This window comes from Capricornis sumatraensis, chromosome 9 (assembly GCF_032405125.1).
Source record: "Capricornis sumatraensis isolate serow.1 chromosome 9, serow.2, whole genome shotgun sequence".
Lineage (NCBI taxonomy): Eukaryota > Metazoa > Chordata > Mammalia > Artiodactyla > Bovidae > Capricornis > Capricornis sumatraensis.
In genome coordinates this window covers 11,675,621-11,692,301 of record NC_091077.1, presented here as the reverse complement: position 1 = coordinate 11,692,301, position 16,681 = coordinate 11,675,621, and the positions used below count along the sequence as shown (strand labels likewise).

Below are 16,681 nucleotides of genomic sequence, written 5' to 3'. Positions count from 1 at the left end.
CACTGGGCTCTTCTGATGCCCAGATCCAGTCCGGCGGGTTTCTCTTGTTCACCCCACATTTAGCTCATGAGGGCAACTTTTCTCCCTTGCAGAGGACTCCTACCTCCTGCCTGCCCCTCCCTCCCACCCACCCTGGCTGCCTCCCGAGGGCTGCCCCGACCCCACCCCATCCCGTCAGCAGAACCCTTAAACAGAGTCGCAGAACCGCTCCCCTGAGGTTTAGCATCAGTCTTTAATGCTGTCACGCTGCACATTGACAAGTCACACGCTTTGGTCTTGTGTTGGCAGTGGCAACTTACAATGAGTCTAAAAGTCTGAACACCAGACTGACCTGCAAGGAACAAACACTTGTTCCAACACCCCCCCGCCCCCCACTCCCACCAGGTTCTTTCTCAGTTCCATCATGGCCCTATACAGAGAGCAGCAGCTGCTGTGGACCAGTTTCGTCTGACTGCGCACCAACTTTACACAGAATTATAAAAACATATTTACAGGCGTTCCACAGTGCTCCTGTAATCAGAAGCAAAGACCCTTTTATCAAAAGGGATTATAGCTAGGGCTGTGCAAAATTCAAAAGGATCAGATCCTTTTGAGAGAGTCCAGAGTCCATTGAACAAAAAAAAATGACCTGGGTCACAGGGAAATCCCAGGTGTGCCAATAGATTGCCTCACAGCAAAGGAAGGTGAAGATCTCTGTCTGGGAGCCCGGGGTCAAGACTCCAGCCAAGGTCCCCCACCCTTGAGGGAGAGGCAGCTGCACAAGTTACTCACTCAGTGAAGGCCGGCTCCCTTGGTCCTGCTGGAACAAGGGAGGTATTGCTTGTGGGAGCTGGCCAGGCAGTTCAACAACCAGAGTTGAGATTCTCAATTTGAGATGGCAAAAGAGAAGACGGGGTTTCTTAGGGGAAGGGCAAGATGGGGGAGACAAATACAGAATAAAACACGAACTGATCACACAATAGAAACTCAGGAGTGTACAGGGTCTGGTAACCATGAAGGCAGGTCCACACCCCAGGATGTCTGCAAGCGGAGGGACTACAACAGGGGGATCAAGTCCAGCTGTGGGTCCGCGGTCTGCCTGTCCCCCTGGGCAGGGCCTGGAGAGGGAGGAGGGGGGTGCTGCCCACCCAGGAGGGCTGCAAGGAGCCAGTGGGGCAGGCTGCACTGCCTTTGCCTGCTGTCCCCACCACCTGCCGCCCTACCGCTTGAAAAACAACTTTAGTCTAGTGCATGACTTTGAAAGATTGTAATATATTCTCTGGAAAACATTCAGCAGTATGAAAACCCTCCCTGGGCCCTCCCGCCCTCTCGCGGGTCCACAGCTGGTGGAACGGTCAGGAAATCCTTGAGCTCTGGAAAGGTCCCTGGTCAGTCCTTGGGGAACACGGATTGACTATATCGGAAGAACCTGCTCAAGAACGGTTCTTGACGTCTGGGGAATCCTTTCAGGGAAGATCACTTCAAACTCAATAATGAGGTCCCCGCGTTTCTCGGGCGTTTTCGGGAGAGGAAGGCCTTCTCCGGGAACTTTTCGCCGCATGCCAGGCCTGATGACATCTTTGAACACAACGGGTATGGTCCTGCCGTCCAGAGTGGGGACATTCACTGTACAGCCACACAGAGCCTTGGAAAGCAAAGGGACAGCATTAGAAAGAGTAGCTTAAGAAGCTCACATCTTGCCCAGAGGCTGCTGACTGGAGGGTAAGCACCATCAGACCTCTGCAGCTAAGACCCTGCCTTAAGATCTACCCAGGTCACCAGCACAGAAGCTCAGGAAAAAAAGAGCCCTGGACAGTCTTGTCGCCATTGCACTGTCCAAGCCTGGCTGCACCAAGTGCCCAGAAACATCTGTCAAGCAAACACTGAACAGCATCACAAAGCAGCTTCTCCCTCCCCAGATGCTGCCCTGCCTAGTGCCTTACCTCCCGAAGGCTGATCCTGGCTGGATAAATGACATCAGAGCCATCTCTCTTAAAGATATTGTGTGGCTTGTCCTTTAAAACAAAGACAATATCGGCTGGAATGTTGTTGGAAGTCTGGTCTCCTTCCTTGGGGAAGGTGATTTTGGTCCCTTCTTTCCACCCCCGCTTCACTTCGATGGTCAAGATTTTGTCTTCATTGCGAATGCTCTTTCCGTCGGGGTTCAGCCGCTTATGAGAGATTTTCATTTTCTTGGTACAGCCACTGTAGATCTCTTCAAGTGAGACCCTAAGGTCATGGGTGACGGGGGGATCTTGTTTCTTTCGGGTGGGCTCTTGGGCAGGGCGGGAGCGGCCAAAGTTCATGTTGGTGAAGCCACCCATGCCCATGGGGAAGCCAGAGAACGGGTCATCGATGTCCATGCCTTCCTCCCCGTTGCGCTGCCCAAAAAAGTTGTCAAAGGGATTTCGGCCACCGAAGAACTCAGCAAACATGGCATGAGGGTCTCCATGGAATGTGTAACTGAAGGAGGTACCGTTAGTACCACCACTGCTCCCGCCGCTGGGGCCACTGCCCTTCAGGCCTGAAAAGCCAAAGCAGAAGAAATCAGATGGCGAGCTAGGAACTTAACTCTCCAGGAACTTTCCTTCAAGGAAAAAAGCTTAGGAGCCATTGGGGGAGGAATTTTTTTTAGCCTGTCAGGAAAGAACAAGGAAGAACTCCAAGCTTTTACCTCCCACTTGCAGCAGCAAAACAGAACCCCCACCCACTTATGGCAGGTAGTCCACTGTGGCAAGACAGGGGTGAAAGGTTCAAGGTTTCAGATGGGCATCTCTTGGGGCCACCCAGGTCCTCACATCTAAGTAACTCATTTCCCTTGCACTGTTACAATGAGTACGGAAAACTAAGAGATCCAATGAAAAATGCTTACCCCGCATCAGTTTTCACTAAATGCTTACTCTTAAATTCCCTACTGCTAGAGACGTGTGGAGAGTAGTAAAAGGAACGTGAAACTGCAAATGCAGACTTTCAAATTCTCGCACCCTGGCACTAACTGCCCCCATTCTCATGTAATTAGCCACTTCTTCCTGAGGACCAAGCCCAGCAACCTGCCTGAGTCATCAATGGGAGACAGGACAAGAAAGCTTTCTTTTTCCCTGAAGAGGGCTGGCCCCACTGTTCCCTGCACCTTGACGGCCGACTAGGTAAGCACTTTACAAGGATTACCTCACTCCACCCTCGGAGGCGCGGGAGGTCGCTCGGCGCCAACTGGCACCTCATTTGCAGGCTCACTACTCGCAGCCTGTGCCCAGGGCTCAGCGAGAGGTCCTGCCCTGAACCCCGGGGTGGCAGAGCCTCCCACCTCGCACAGGTGAGCCCAAGCCCGCAGCGCCAGCAGCCAAGCTAGGTCTCCGAACCCTCTCTTTCTGCACCCGCACCCCCGGACGTGGGTGGAGGCGAGAGCCCAGGGAGGGGCAGCCCCAGACATACTAGAAGCTTCTGAACAAGCAGCGCGGCCAGGGCCCCTCCTCCCATCGGGCGGCCGCCAATCCAAGGGCGGAGGCCCTTGTGGCCAGAGAGCGGGGGCCGCTTCAACCCCTGCGGCCGGAGCACCCCCCGGAGATGCTGCAGCGAGGCCACCCTGCCTCGGTTTCTCCGCCTGTCAAACGGCGAGGGCGCGCCCCCGGCTGCGCGCGCGCACGCACCTTCCTCCCCGTAGCGGTCGAAGATCTCGCGCTTGCGCGGGTCGCTGAGCACGTCGTAGGCCTCGGCGATCTCCTTGAACTTCTCCTCAGCGCCGGGCTCCTTGTTCTTGTCCGGGTGGTAACGCAGGGCTTGACGGCGGTAGGCCCTCTTGATCTCCTCGTCCGACGCACCGCGGGCCAGGCCCAGCGTCTGGTAATAGTCCTTTCCCATTGCCCCCGCCTGCGGCCCGCCACCCAGCTGTCGCCGTCCCCCGGCTCCGCCACCGCCCCGTCCCGGACTCTATATACCCGCCCGGCGGAAGCTTCCAGAGCCCGCCAGCCCCCTCCAGAACCTTCCGCCCCGCCCCTCACGCGGCTTTGGCCAATCCCCGTCGTCCAGGCTGCGACGCGCGACATCCGGGGCGGGGCCGCGCCGCCAACGGCCTTCTGCGCGCGGCCTCGCCCCGTCCTGGGCAACGCTTCTCAGCGGCGCGCGCCCCGGGCGACGGAGGCCCCGCCCACCCTCCGCGGGCACCAATAGCGACCCATGTTTTATTGCTTCCTGCAGCCAGGCCGGCCTTGCGGCCCGCCTCCTGTCTGGGTCAATAGGTTACGACGCGCTACTCCAGGAAGGGGCGGGTCTGGGGAAGACACCTCCCCTTCACAGTTCAGTTCAGCCTCTCATTCGTGTCCCACGCTGTGTGACCTCACTGCAGAGCACGCCAGCTTTCCCTGTCCATCACCAACTCCCGAAGCTTGCTCTAACTCACGTCCCAACGAGTGGTTGATGCCATCTAACCATCTCATTCTCCGTTGTCCCCTTCTCCTCCTGCCTTCAATCTTTCCCAGCATCAGGGTCTTTTCCAGTGGTCAGTTCTTCGCATCAAGTGGCCAAAGTATTGGAGCTTCAGCTTCAGTATCAGTCCTTCCGGTGAATATTCAGGACTGATTTTCTTTAGGATTGACTGGTTTGATCTTCTTGCAGTCCAAGGGAGTCTCGAGTTTTCTCCAACACCACAGTTCAAAAGCATCAGTTCTTCCGTGCTCAACTTTAGGGTCCAACTCTCACATCCATCCATGACTACTGGAAAAACCATAGTTTTGACTAGATGGACCTTTGTCGGCAAGGTAATGTGTCTGCTTTTTAATGTGCTGTCTAGGTTGGTCATAGCTTTTTTTCCAAGGAGCAAGCGTCTTTTAATTTCATGGCTGCCGTCACCATTTGTAGTGATTTTTAGAGACCAAGAAAATAAAGTCTCTCACTGTTTCCATTGTTCCCCATCTATTAGCCCCTTCACTAGCAGATGCAAATATGCCCGCCCCTATCACAGGCCAGGAATGAGTTCCTGCCAGGTGTCTCTGGGCGGTGTGAGTTGCCTAATTTTCCCCAGCCCCAGACACCCGCTTCCTTCTGGAAATAAAAATAGTCACCCGCCCTGTTCTACCAGCTGTGTGTGCATGCTCAGTCATGTCCAACTCTTTGCGAGCAGAATGCAGGTGGGAGCTCCAGTACTATCTGCGTCCTCAATCATAAAGGACCCTGCAAAGCGAGGTGAGCACCGGGAGCCAAAGTTCACCTCCCTGCAGAGGTCTTCTCAGTCCAGCCCTTCAAGCCTCTCATTTTACCGTTTTCTCAAGAACACCCGCCACTGAAACCTGAAATTGTTCCTTGGTTTTCATGTTAAATGTCTCCCCCGCTCCTAGCCTGGAATGACCGTAAAGTCAGGGACTGGGTCCTGTCAGTGCTGAGTCTCCAGTGCCAGGAAGTGTCTGGAACCAAAGCTTCGTAAATATTCCTGGCTTTTATTTATTTATTTTCATTTGCATGGTTAGTGTTTTATTCTTTGCAGAATGGTTCTGAAACATCACACTAAGTCAGGTTGAAAGGAAAAGTTTAAAGTAGTTTTGTATGGATATAACATGTACTGACTGTTCACGCTACAAAATCTTGATCATAGAGCTTATGACACACCTAGTTTGCAGTAGCACCCTGGTTTTCCAGCTAGTCATTATTTCTCTCTTGTTTGCATAGACTTCTTATCATTGGCTGCCTTCTGCTTTTGTTGCATGATCTCAGAGTCCCGCTGCTTCCTCTGAGAGGTAGTCAGGCTATCCTCGTTTCTTTTTCCTTTAGTAGTTTCCTGGGATTTCTTCATGTTTTTCTGGCAAGGAAGTTCTCGTTGATTTCCACCTGCCCGACCTTTCAGGCGGGGCCAGACTCAATTGCCCCTCTCCCTCTGCGGACTAAAAAGCCCTGGCTGTTTTTAATGCACCTGGTTCTTTACCCCCGCCCCACTACCTTCATGATGTGGGGGAGACATGGGCATGCAATACACCTCTCAGGGCCTCAATATCTTCATCTCTGGGCAACATGATCCCTTTCGGCTCCTACAGTCTGGGGTGTCTGTGGTCAAGGCCAGGGCTGACGCGGAAAGGAGGCTCAGAAAGAGGCACCACCTGAAAAGGGAGAGAGGGGAGTAGGTGGAGGTGGCCTACAGAGGGGAAAGGTTCTTGGAAGAACTGCTTGGGAAGTCTGGGTGGTGTGACACTGGTGCTGGAGCCAGATAGTCACGTTTCATTCTTGGTTCCAGCACTTTCTGGCTGTGTGATCTTGGGCTGGTTACTGAGCCTTCCAGGGCCTTTAGCTTCCTCATCTGTACAATGAGGGTAGTAGTTGTACCAGCCTTATAGGGCTTTGAAGTTGACATTGAGTCAACATTTGTAAAGTGCCTGGGACAGACCTAGCTTAGAGGAAGTTCTGTAAAAGGGGTGACTAACTGGTTGAATGGTGGGCTGCTGAGGATCCCCCTTCCTGGCAGGACCACAGCAAAACATTTCTGGTAACCACTGCCCTTGTGCAAGCTGGAACTCTTCAGAAAGATGCCACCTTACGGCCATCCCTGGCCACTCCCTGACCCCAGTGTAACTGTGTCAGTAAGGGATTCCCTGGTAGCTCAGTTGGTAAAGAATCTGCCTGCAGTGCAGGAGAACTGGGTTCGATCCCTGGGTCAGGAAGATCTCCTGGAGAAGGGAATGGCAACCCACTCCAGTACTCTTGCTTGGAAAATCCTATGGACAGAGGATCCTGGTGGGCTACAGTCCATGGGGTCGAAAACAGTCAGACAGAACTTAGCGACTAAACCACCACCATCAAAGGACTCTGGACTAAGCCACACACACCAGCTAACATGGGAGGATGAATCTAGGCTGGATACCCAGGGGCACAGCACTGTAGGGGTCCTGAACCAATCATGGAGGAGAGGGAGTTTGATTTTTTTTTTTTATACATAAAGAGATAGTGGGAGAGTCATCATGGGGGCGAAAACCCAGAGCTTCTGGACTTCTTCACACATATAAATTTAAGGGTTACAGATGTGGGGACTTGCTTGGCAGTCCAGTGGTTAGGATTCTACTTCTAATGCAGGGGGAATGGGTTCAGTACTTGGTCAGGGAACTAAGATCCCACATGCTGTGTGGCCAAAAATTAAAAAAAGAAACAAGGGAGTTACAGATGTGGGGACTTTTCTGGCGGTCCAGTGGTTAAGGCTCCCTGCTTCCACTGCAGGGGGTGTGGGTTTGATCCCTAGTTGGGGAACTAAGATCCCACATGCCACTTATAAACCCACCCTAAAAAAAAAGTTAACAGATGTGGAGGCCTCTAAAGGTCTTCACATAGCTCTGGTAGACCAAAAACATCATGCAAGGGGTGTCCTTGTGTTTGGGGGCAACCTTAGGGCTGGGAAATCTCCCTTCCTTGAGTAAGCCTGGGTCATATTCAGGAGGTTTTAACTGTTTAAGCTCCCCCCTCCCCCAAAAAAAAGAGCCCTAACTCAACTGCTCTTATTATGTTCTTTGACCTGGACACATACTCACAGGGCATGTTTGTTTTTTTTTTTTTTTTCTCCTAGCCAGGCTGAGTGCTTGTGGAATCTTAGTTCCCCAACCAGGGATTGAGCCTGCACCCTGGGCAATGAAAGTGCAGAGTCCTAGCCACTGGACTTCCAGGGAATTCCCTCACCAGGCACGTTGGAATGTTACTGGAAAAGTGACTTTCACAGAAACTTAGCAGAGGTTTGAGCTATCAACTCAGAGAACAGGAGACAATGTGATGGGTAGTTATATGCATAGACTTGGCTGGGCAATAGTACCCAGTTATTCAACTAAACACTAATCTAAGTGCTGTTGTGAAGGTGTTTTGCAGATGTGGTTAGGTTAACATCTATAATCAGTTGGCTTTACGTACAGGAGATGACCCTTGATTTTGTGGGTAGACCTCATTCAGTCACTTGAAAGGCTTTAAAAGCAAACACTGAAAGACCTTAAAAGCAAATATGGAGGTCTGCCTGAGAATGAAGCATTAGTTCCTGGCCAAGACCTGCTGGTCTGCCCTACAGATTTCACACTTGCCTTGCCAGCTCTCACAATTGTGAGAGCCAATGCCTGAAACAAGTCTCTTAATACACAGACACACTCACAAACACATATATCCTATTGCTTCCGTTTCATTGGTAGAACTAAGAACTAAGAATATAAGAACTAAGCAGGTCAGTCTGGAGTCGGTCAGCCTTAGTTGAGAACCTGGACCTGCTGTTTGCTTATTTACTGCCCATGTGATCTTGCACAACTTATTCTCTGTAATTGCTAAGTATGTCCTCCATAAAACTGGGATAAGAGTAGATCTTACCTCCCAGGGTTGCTATGTGAATTTGAGAGGGCCAGGCAATAAACCTTATAATAGCTAACACTGACAAGGTCCTACTCTGTGTCAAATCGGTTCCAAACACTCAATGTGTATGAACTCATTTAATCCTGACAATAATCCTGTGAGGGGCTTGCCTGGTAGTCCAGCGGTTAAGAATCTGCTTGCCAGTGTAAGGAATATGGGTTCCATCCCTGGTCCGGGAAGATCTCACGTGCCGTGGGGCAACTAAGCCCGAGAGCCGTAACTACTGAAGCCTTGTGCCTAAAGCCCATGCTCTGCAACAAGAGAAGCCACCACAATGCGAAGCCAAAGCTCTGCAACTAGAGACAGCCCGAGTGGAGCAATGAAGACCCAGCAACGCCAAAAAGAACTTCGTTAAAAAATATAATCCTATGAGGTTGGATTACCTCATTACCTCTGTTTTACAGGTAGGGAAACCAAGGCTCTGAGAGGTTACGTGACTTGCCTGAGGTCACCTAGTGAATAAAATGCTGAGGTGTAAACTGTTTAGCATATTGAGTGTTTATGGTAAGCACTCAGCTTGTGTAAGATGTGATTCAGATGATGATAAAGCCTTAATTTTTTTTTTAAAAAAGCATCACCACTCTTTTCAACTCTTCTTCATCAAAAAGAACTTCAAAAGCATTACAGTCATATAAGCTAACAATCTGCCCTGGTGGAATGCCCATGTGAAATAAAAACCTATGTTCACATAAAAACCAGTGAGCAAATACTTACCAAGGCTTTATTTGTCATTACCAACAGCCATTAAAACCTGAATGTCTTTCCGTGGGTGAAACGTAAACAAACTGAATACTATTCAGTCATAAAAAAGGACTGAGCTGTTGACACAGGAAGCAACGCAGAGGAACCTCAAATGCATTATGTTAAGAAGCCAGTTTCAAAAGTCTGTGCACTGTGTGATTCCATTTTAAGGAGCTTCTGGGAAAGGTAAAAGTATTGATGCAGAAACTGGATCAGTGGTTGCCAGGGGCTGGGATCTTTGACAAAGGGAGACGGGAATTTGGGGAGATGATGGAAATGTTCCATATCTTGACTGCGATGGTGGTTACATGGCTGTATTTATTCAGAACTATACAGCAGAAAAGGTGATTTTTACTGAATGTAAACTATATCTCAATAAAAAGAAAATACATCCCACGAATTTAAAAATTCAAAAGGCAGAAAGGTTGGGAAACTTCTCTCCGGTGTTCCTGACACAGTGGAACGTTGCAAATCAGCCCTGGCTTGTCTGCTGTAGGCTCTACGTTCCCTCACACAGCTCTGAAGCAGTTTGATCACACACCCCGAAACAAGCCAAGCCAGGTTCCTGGAAGAATTAAGATCCTATCTTACTTGCACCTGGGAAATAGAAAAAGCGCTTGTCTCGGTGCTCTGTGATGGCCTAGAGGGCTGGGATGGGGGTTGCAGGGGGAGGCTCAAGAGGGAGGAGATATATGTATACTTTCAGCTGATTCACATTGTTGTACAGCAGAAACCAGCACAGCATTGTAAAGCAATTACTCTGGAATTAAAAAATAGAAAACTTGTGAGACTTGACACAACCAAACACACCAGATCTTCCAGGTCCAAATGATCACGGGTTCGCCTGAATCTGAGACCCAAGGAGGCCCTGCTCACCCTTCAACAGTGCCACAGCGTAAGACCTTTCTGGAATTCCCCCTTTGGAAACTGCTTTAAGGGGCTGGTTACATTTGGCTCAGCAAATACCAAACGTATTTACTTGTCACCATTAGGAATCAGCCAATGTCCTGGGGAAACTAGCTGTCCCTATCAACAGGTACAGACAGAGCCATGGTATAGTGTCCTGGTGGCTTGAACAAAGTGGCCAGCCTTTGTTCCGAGGATGAATTCTGTTTGTGCTGGCAGCCTGATTACTGCAAACCAGATGAGGCCAACAAGGGGTCCTCACACTTGGGTTCAGTAACTCAGTCGTGTCTGACTCTTTATGAGGCCAAGGACTGTAGCCCACCAGGCTCCTCTGTCCATGGGATTTCCCAGCTAAGAAAGCTGGAGTGGGTTGCCATTTCCTCCTCTGGGGATCTTCCCGACCCAAGGATTGAACCTGAGTCTTCTATGTCTCCTGCACTGACAGGCAGATTCTTTACCACTGAGCCACCTGGGAAATTCACCTCTCCACCTGTAATACCCATCAAAACCAAAGAGGACTTCCCCTCTGCAGGCTGGATCATGCCTTTCTATCAGTTTCTTGTAGGTGAGGAGGTGGGTGGAAGTTATTTGTATGCCCCAGCTGGCACACAGCATATTATGTTCACAAAATTATTTGGTGCCTGTTGAATGAGTTCAGGGCTCAGGAAAGCAGCCTCCAAAGGGAAATTCCAGAATGTCCCAAGCCTGTAGGAATGTGTGTGGGATCTCCAAAAATGACATCCCTTTGGACACCATATGCCTTACCTAGCTGGAACCCAGCAATAGGGAAGACACACCTACTTAGACCACACTGGAGAACCTGGAAATTGCTAGCAAAACGTGGCTAGATTTTAGAGGTTCAACCCTACCCCCTTAGCATCTCAGAAGTAGATGCTTCAGGTAACTCAACCTGGTAGGATTTTAACTTGTGGCTTGTTCCTTTTTTAAAAATATTTATTTATTTGGTTGCACTGGGCCTTAGTTGCAGTGTATAAGATCTAGTTCCCTGACCAGGGATTGGAACCCAGGTCCCCTGCATTGGAAGCATGGAGTCTTAGCCACTGGACCACCAGGGAAGTCGCTAAACTTGTGGCTTCTGAGTGAGTAATCTCCTACCCTCCTCCATGAAGCCAGGAAACAAGCCCTGTTGGTACACAAAGGCTCTCAGGTACACAACAGGCGCTATGAGCTCCACAACTGCCAACAGGAAAAGATCTGTGCTTTGGAAAGTACAAGTATAAAACACTTCATGGGACTTCGCGCAGTGGATAAGAATCCCCCTGCCAATGCAGGGGACAGGGGTTTGATCCCTGGTCAGAGAAGCTCCCACATGCTTCAGGGCTCTAAGTCCGTGCACCACAACTACAGAGCCTGTGTGCCACAGCTACCGAAGCCCATGCACCTGGAGCCCATGCCCCACAACAAGAGAAGCTATCACAGTGAGAAGCCTAAGCACCACAACAAAGAGCAGCCCCGACTCACTGCAACTAGAGAGAGCCCGCACAAAGCAACGGAGACCCACACAGCCAAGACAAAAAAAATCCTGTTTTGCCCAGATAGGCCTGAGGAAAAAGGTAATTAATTTCTTTCGGGTCTTATTTCAGTAACCAGGGATTGAACCCTGGGCCCCCTGCAGTGGAAGCAGAGTGTCTTAACCACTGGACCACCAGGGAGGTCCTGAAAAAGGTAATGACTTAGCTTCCTTTATTCTGAGACAGGGGTCCCCAAAAGTTGTAGCTTCAGAAATTTCTAGAGCCTAACCTGGATGAATAAGTGCTGAGCACTGACTCACCTTCCCCCCGCCCTGCTCTCCTGTGAACCAACAATCTGTCTTGAGGACTTCTCACCACGTCTCTGATGCCAGGCCTCTGAGTTCTGGAGCGCTCAACAGTTGAAGGCTCAGGGGTGGGGTCTGGAACCAGGAGAAAGGAGATAAGGTAAGGGCGGGTGCCAAGTCCTGTTTTAACTGTCTGCTTGAGTCTGTATGTGTGTGTAGTGGCAACCAACCTCCCCAGCCTGCTCATAACAATCAATGGAACAAAAGCATGACATGACCCCAAACCAGCACTGTCCAGTGTGAGACACACAACTGCCAGGCCAGCCACATCCAAGCTGTGCCTGATTTTAAATGTTCCAATAGGCATATCGAAGAAGTACAAAAAAACATGAATTTAATTTTAATAATATATTTGTGCCCAATATATCCCCAATAATATTTCAGCATACCATTAATTACATAACTAATAATATTATTGTTGATAATATCATCAATAATAATAGCACTAATCAACATAAAAGTTGATTAATGAGGTGTGTTTTTTTTTTTTACATCTTCCTTTTCATACTAAGTCTCTGAAATCCCCGTGTGTTTCACTTTTACAGCACATCTCAATTTTGATCAGCCACGTTTCAAGGACTCAGTAGCCACATGTGGCCAGCGGTGACCATACCGGGCAGTACAGGTAGAGACAGAAGTGGGCGGGGACGTGCATGACAAAGGGCAGTGAAAACACCCCCAGAATAGTGAGAGAGCTCAGGTTACAAGTTGCGGGGTGTGTGCCTGAGAGCTTTTCCCCACCTCTTTCCCCTTTATTTTCCTCCCATTCGTTGACAGGGGTTCCCTCGCCGGAGCAGCCTCTCCATCCAGGTGCCCCAGCCCATGCCCCCAACCCCTTGCCCTCTCCCGTTGCTCCTCGGTACTCCCCGGGGGCCGCCCACCTCTGAATTCACCCAGTCGAGCTGCCGGCCATGTGGATGTTGCCTTCCCTGTCACTCAACTGCTAGCTCCCTCCCCCCGGTTGCAATAACCGTCGCTTCTCTTGGTTTCCACAGAGACGCCACCAAGGGGCGCGGCAACGGGCTCGCGCGACCGGAGGCCCTCTTTGATTGGTGCATAGCCAAGACCCTTCTTTTTCCTTCATCCTCCTCCCTCTTGCCCGTGCTCCGCCCCCCACGATGGGTCCCGGAATCTGATTGGCTAGCTCCGTGGCGAGAGCGGCTAGTTCCTGCGCAGACCGGCTCTGCGGGGCGGGGAAGAAGGTGGGCGCCTTGCGCACTGATTGGCTGGAGGGGCGCGAGCGGCGGGGCAGATGTGGGTCCATGGTTAGTCTCGCGCGGCGGTGGTCACCGCGTGATATACTCTGTGGTGTATCGCGCGCAGGTAGCAGGAATAGCAGCCGCCGTGCGGGGGAGCCATGAAGCACTATGAGGTAAGAAACGAGAAAACGGGGATTGAGCGACTGCCGCACACCTGTTTTTCTTTTTCGTGAGACAGTCGGTCCCCCTTTTACGTCCTGTGCCCAGAAAAGAGAGCCGGACGGCGCAGGCGCAGTAGGCGCGCGTTGTGCCCAGGTCCACTCGTAAATCTCAGTGCGCATGTGCGGGGGAGGTATTTATAATTCTGCAACCCTGGCTGTTTTTGGGGTGCCTTTTCTTGGGGTCTCTGCAGGACCTGGGAAGCTTGCAGGTTCCTCGCAGCTCCCCCTGCGGGATGAATTGTAGACTTGGTAGGGGAGGAACGAGGGTGTGGAACCCTTGTTCTCACTCTTGAGGGTATCTTGCACAAACCTTGCACCAGGCCTCCGCCTCGGGCTTAGAAAGGGGTTTGCAGTCAGCCCTCTCTGGCACGACCTTTGGACCCCTTCCCTCGCCCGGGACGGCTCCCTGAGCGGCTTAGGCGGTGAAGTAGGTGTAGCTGCAGTACTGGTTCCTGCTGAACAGCAAAGCCGATCTTTGCTTTCTGTTAATCTAAGAGATCATCTCCGTCAAGCCCTGCGTGTCACCGAGGAGAAATCTCACACCCACAGTCACTTTAGAAGTTCAGGGCTTCTGACTCCTAACTGGGGCCTCTTTTACACTTAAAACGAAGTGTTCTGATGAACTTATCAACCTAGCTGATAATATAATATTAATAACTTAATTATTGCTGGCTTATAAGTAGCATTGGGCTTCCCTGGTGGCTCAGAGGTTAAAGCATCTGCCTGCAATGCAGGAGACCCGGGTTCGATCCCTGGCTTGGGAAGATCCCCTAGAGAAGGAAATGGCAACCCACTCCAGTATTCTTGCCTGGAGAATCCCATGGAGGGAGGAGCCTGGTGGGCTACAGTCCATGGGGTCGCAAAGAGTCGGACACGACTGAGCTACTTCACTTCACTATAAGTAGCGTTAAATGATTAATTTATTATTAAAGTTCATAATAACAATTTAGAGAGTGTTACGTTTCTGCCAGTAAAAGTCTGTTACCTTGTTTTCTTAGCCTCACAGCCTTGTGAGATAGGAGACTATTATTATTGTTGTTTCTGTATATGAAGAAACAGTCTCAGAGATGTCAAATGACTTGCTCAAAGGTCCCCAGCTAGTTAGTAAATTCAGGACAGAGAGAAACTCAGGACTCCAGAGTGTCAGTTGCTAACCACTTTGCCATACTGGTACCCAAATGAAAATTAGCCAGTTGAGAGACTTTTTTTCCCCCCTTCCCGGGTTTAAAAAAGTGTGTTAAAATACAGATGAAATTTACCGTCTTAATCATTTTTAAGGGTGCAGTTCAGTGGCATTAAGTGCATCCACACTGTTGTGCCACCATAACCACCATCCACATCCACCTCCAGAGCTCTGTTGTTTTTAACAGAAACTCTGTACCCATTAAACACTAACCCCCTTCTCTCCTTTGCCCAGCCCCTGGCAACTGTCATTCTACTTTCTGTCTCTTTGAATTTGATCACGTTAGGTGGTTCATATAAGTGTAAGGAGACAGTCTGATTTTTGTTTGCTAGTGAAATACCACTGCTTCTGCCCAGTCCCTTCACTGCTGCTGCTATTACTGTTATTATTTTCTGTGGTAATCTACCCAGAATCTTTTGAAACCTTTAACCTAGAAGTCGTTAATGATTTTTGACGTGGCACAAAAATGAGGAGGTAGAATTTAGTAATCTCTTATGCCTCTTTCAACTTTATGACTGTAGAGTGAAATTCTTCTAATACAGTTCTTCTAATACAGTTTTACCTTTCAAAGCCTCTCTGTAACCCTAGAGAAAAAAACCACATTCAGTATGAAAGATGGAGGATGGGAGATACATGTGGCCTTTGACAAAACAGAGTTAGTTTTGGTAGTTGGCAGGCAGAGAAGGTAGGCCCCTGAGGATCCTTGGGGTGGACACTTTTGTTCTGCAAGCTTGTCACAGCCTTAGGGTAATGGCTTGATCGAGAGGACACTCAAACCCTGTCCCTCCTGGAAGTAGAAGCTTCAAACCCACTGTTCAAAGTGACCTTGGAGGAAAAAAATAAAGTTGTTATATTTCCATGTTCTGTGTTATTCTCTGCTGACATTTGCCACGTAAGCACTGAGGTGGTAGCTCCAGGCTTTCTGTACAGGAGTAAAATATCTCTCAGCCCAGTTTGCACAGCAGGCTGATCAACTCTATTACAGGTGTTTGTTGCAGATCAATAAAAATAGCAGAGATTCTTTCCTTCACATTTAACACTTTGAGAAAGACTGTATTTCTATTTGGGACTAAGTCTGTTCTTCCACATCCCTCCACCTGCCCTCCCCTGCCCCCAAAGCAACCCCTAAACCACTGGGTGATTAACACCCCCCAGAAAGACCTTTTTGACTGGGAGAGAGACCTTGGAGATTATGGAGTATAATTTACAAGAGAAGAGAGATGATGCTCAGAAAGGTGCGGGGCTCGCTCAGTGACACAGTGAAGTGAATGAGGGTTGATATCTGATATTTGAGGCAGGTAGGATTCCGGCTGGAGGGGCGATTTTTGCTGCTGTTTCGGTAACAGTTTGCTGACACTGCCATTCTCGGTTCTGTGGTCTCAGAGGAAAATGTGACTCTTCAGCGGCCTCACTGAGACGAGGCAGGTAGGACAGGTACTCTTGGGCCTTTTCCCAAGGAGGTCTTCGGAAGGCAGAGCAGGCCTTGGGATTGTCTTGGGGTCAGAGCAAGGTCATCAAGAGAACTGCTTATCCAAAGCTATATGAAATTTTTTCTTTTTTTTTTAAATTTTGTTTTGCCATTGCAGATGAGAGGTCCAGGTAATGATCCCAGTAGCAGCTCAGCTCTTATCTTGTAAAGGAATCTTCTGATTCCTGAGAAGATGAGTCCATCTCAGCTTCCTTGAGCCTGAGTCACTGCCCATTTCCCATAGCTGGAGCCCCGGAGGCAAGGTAGCCTCTTCCTCCTGGGGTCCGCAATAGGATCTTCCATTTAGGGTCCCATTTAGGTCCCCATTTAGAATCTTCTGCTCTTCCACGCCTCCCCTCGAAAGGGTAGCTTTGTTGGTGCTCATCTTGTTAATAATATAATTCTTGCTTCAGCTTCCTCCACAGGAGTAAGTAGGTGAAAGTTCTGGACGTAGAGTTCTGCTCAAGAGGCAGTTGTTTGAGCCAGAGGACTGGGTAGGAAGGGGGAAGTAAGGGAGAATGTGGACCCATGGATAATGGTGTCAGAGGTGCTTGGGCCTTATATGGGCCTGGCTCTGCCGCTCACTAAATAACTAGCCCAGGGCAGATTACTTAATCTCTCTGAGCTCCTTGGAGCAAAATAATTGTGACAGCAAAGGCCAGTAATAACATTATGAAATTGCTGGAACTACATCATAAGGGGTATTTATAAAAGAGGAGGTGCTGCACGTAGCACTGGTTCATTTATTTTAACTGTTGTGCGTGATTTCTTCATATGAAAAGCAATTTAGTTTGA

General features: G+C 49.7%; 2 protein-coding genes and 1 non-coding gene across 4 annotated transcripts in view; 2 read left to right on the top strand and 1 right to left on the bottom strand.

Moving 5' to 3' along the window:
- Window positions 1-395: 395 nt before the first annotated feature.
- On the bottom strand, window positions 396-3,890 carry DNAJB1 (DnaJ heat shock protein family (Hsp40) member B1). 2 transcript variants are annotated; one of them, XM_068979975.1, is made up of 3 exons: window positions 3,445-3,890; window positions 1,923-2,360; window positions 396-1,624 (listed from the first exon to the last, which is right to left on the bottom strand). In XM_068979975.1, the coding sequence occupies exons 1-3, from the start codon at window positions 3,835-3,837 to the stop codon at window positions 1,394-1,396; spliced, it is 1,062 nt and encodes a 353-aa protein (XP_068836076.1). In that variant the 5' UTR covers window positions 3,838-3,890; the 3' UTR covers window positions 396-1,393. The 2 variants fall into 2 exon arrangements, with proteins under 2 accessions (XP_068836076.1, XP_068836077.1); XM_068979976.1 differs by having other exon boundaries at window positions 1,923-2,503; window positions 3,627-3,890.
- Window positions 3,891-13,058: 9,168 nt separating this feature from the next.
- The window catches only part of TECR (trans-2,3-enoyl-CoA reductase), a 28,161-nt gene continuing 24,538 nt past the window's right edge, over window positions 13,059-16,681 (top strand). The window contains exon 1 of the mRNA XM_068980090.1: window positions 13,059-13,187. Coding sequence (XP_068836191.1) covers window positions 13,173-13,187 — 15 coding nt within the window. The 5' untranslated portion in view covers window positions 13,059-13,172. The remainder of the gene's footprint in view (window positions 13,188-16,681) is intronic.
- On the top strand, window positions 13,928-13,999 carry TRNAC-GCA (transfer RNA cysteine (anticodon GCA)). The gene has a single exon. It is a non-coding gene; the product is annotated as a tRNA-Cys (tRNA).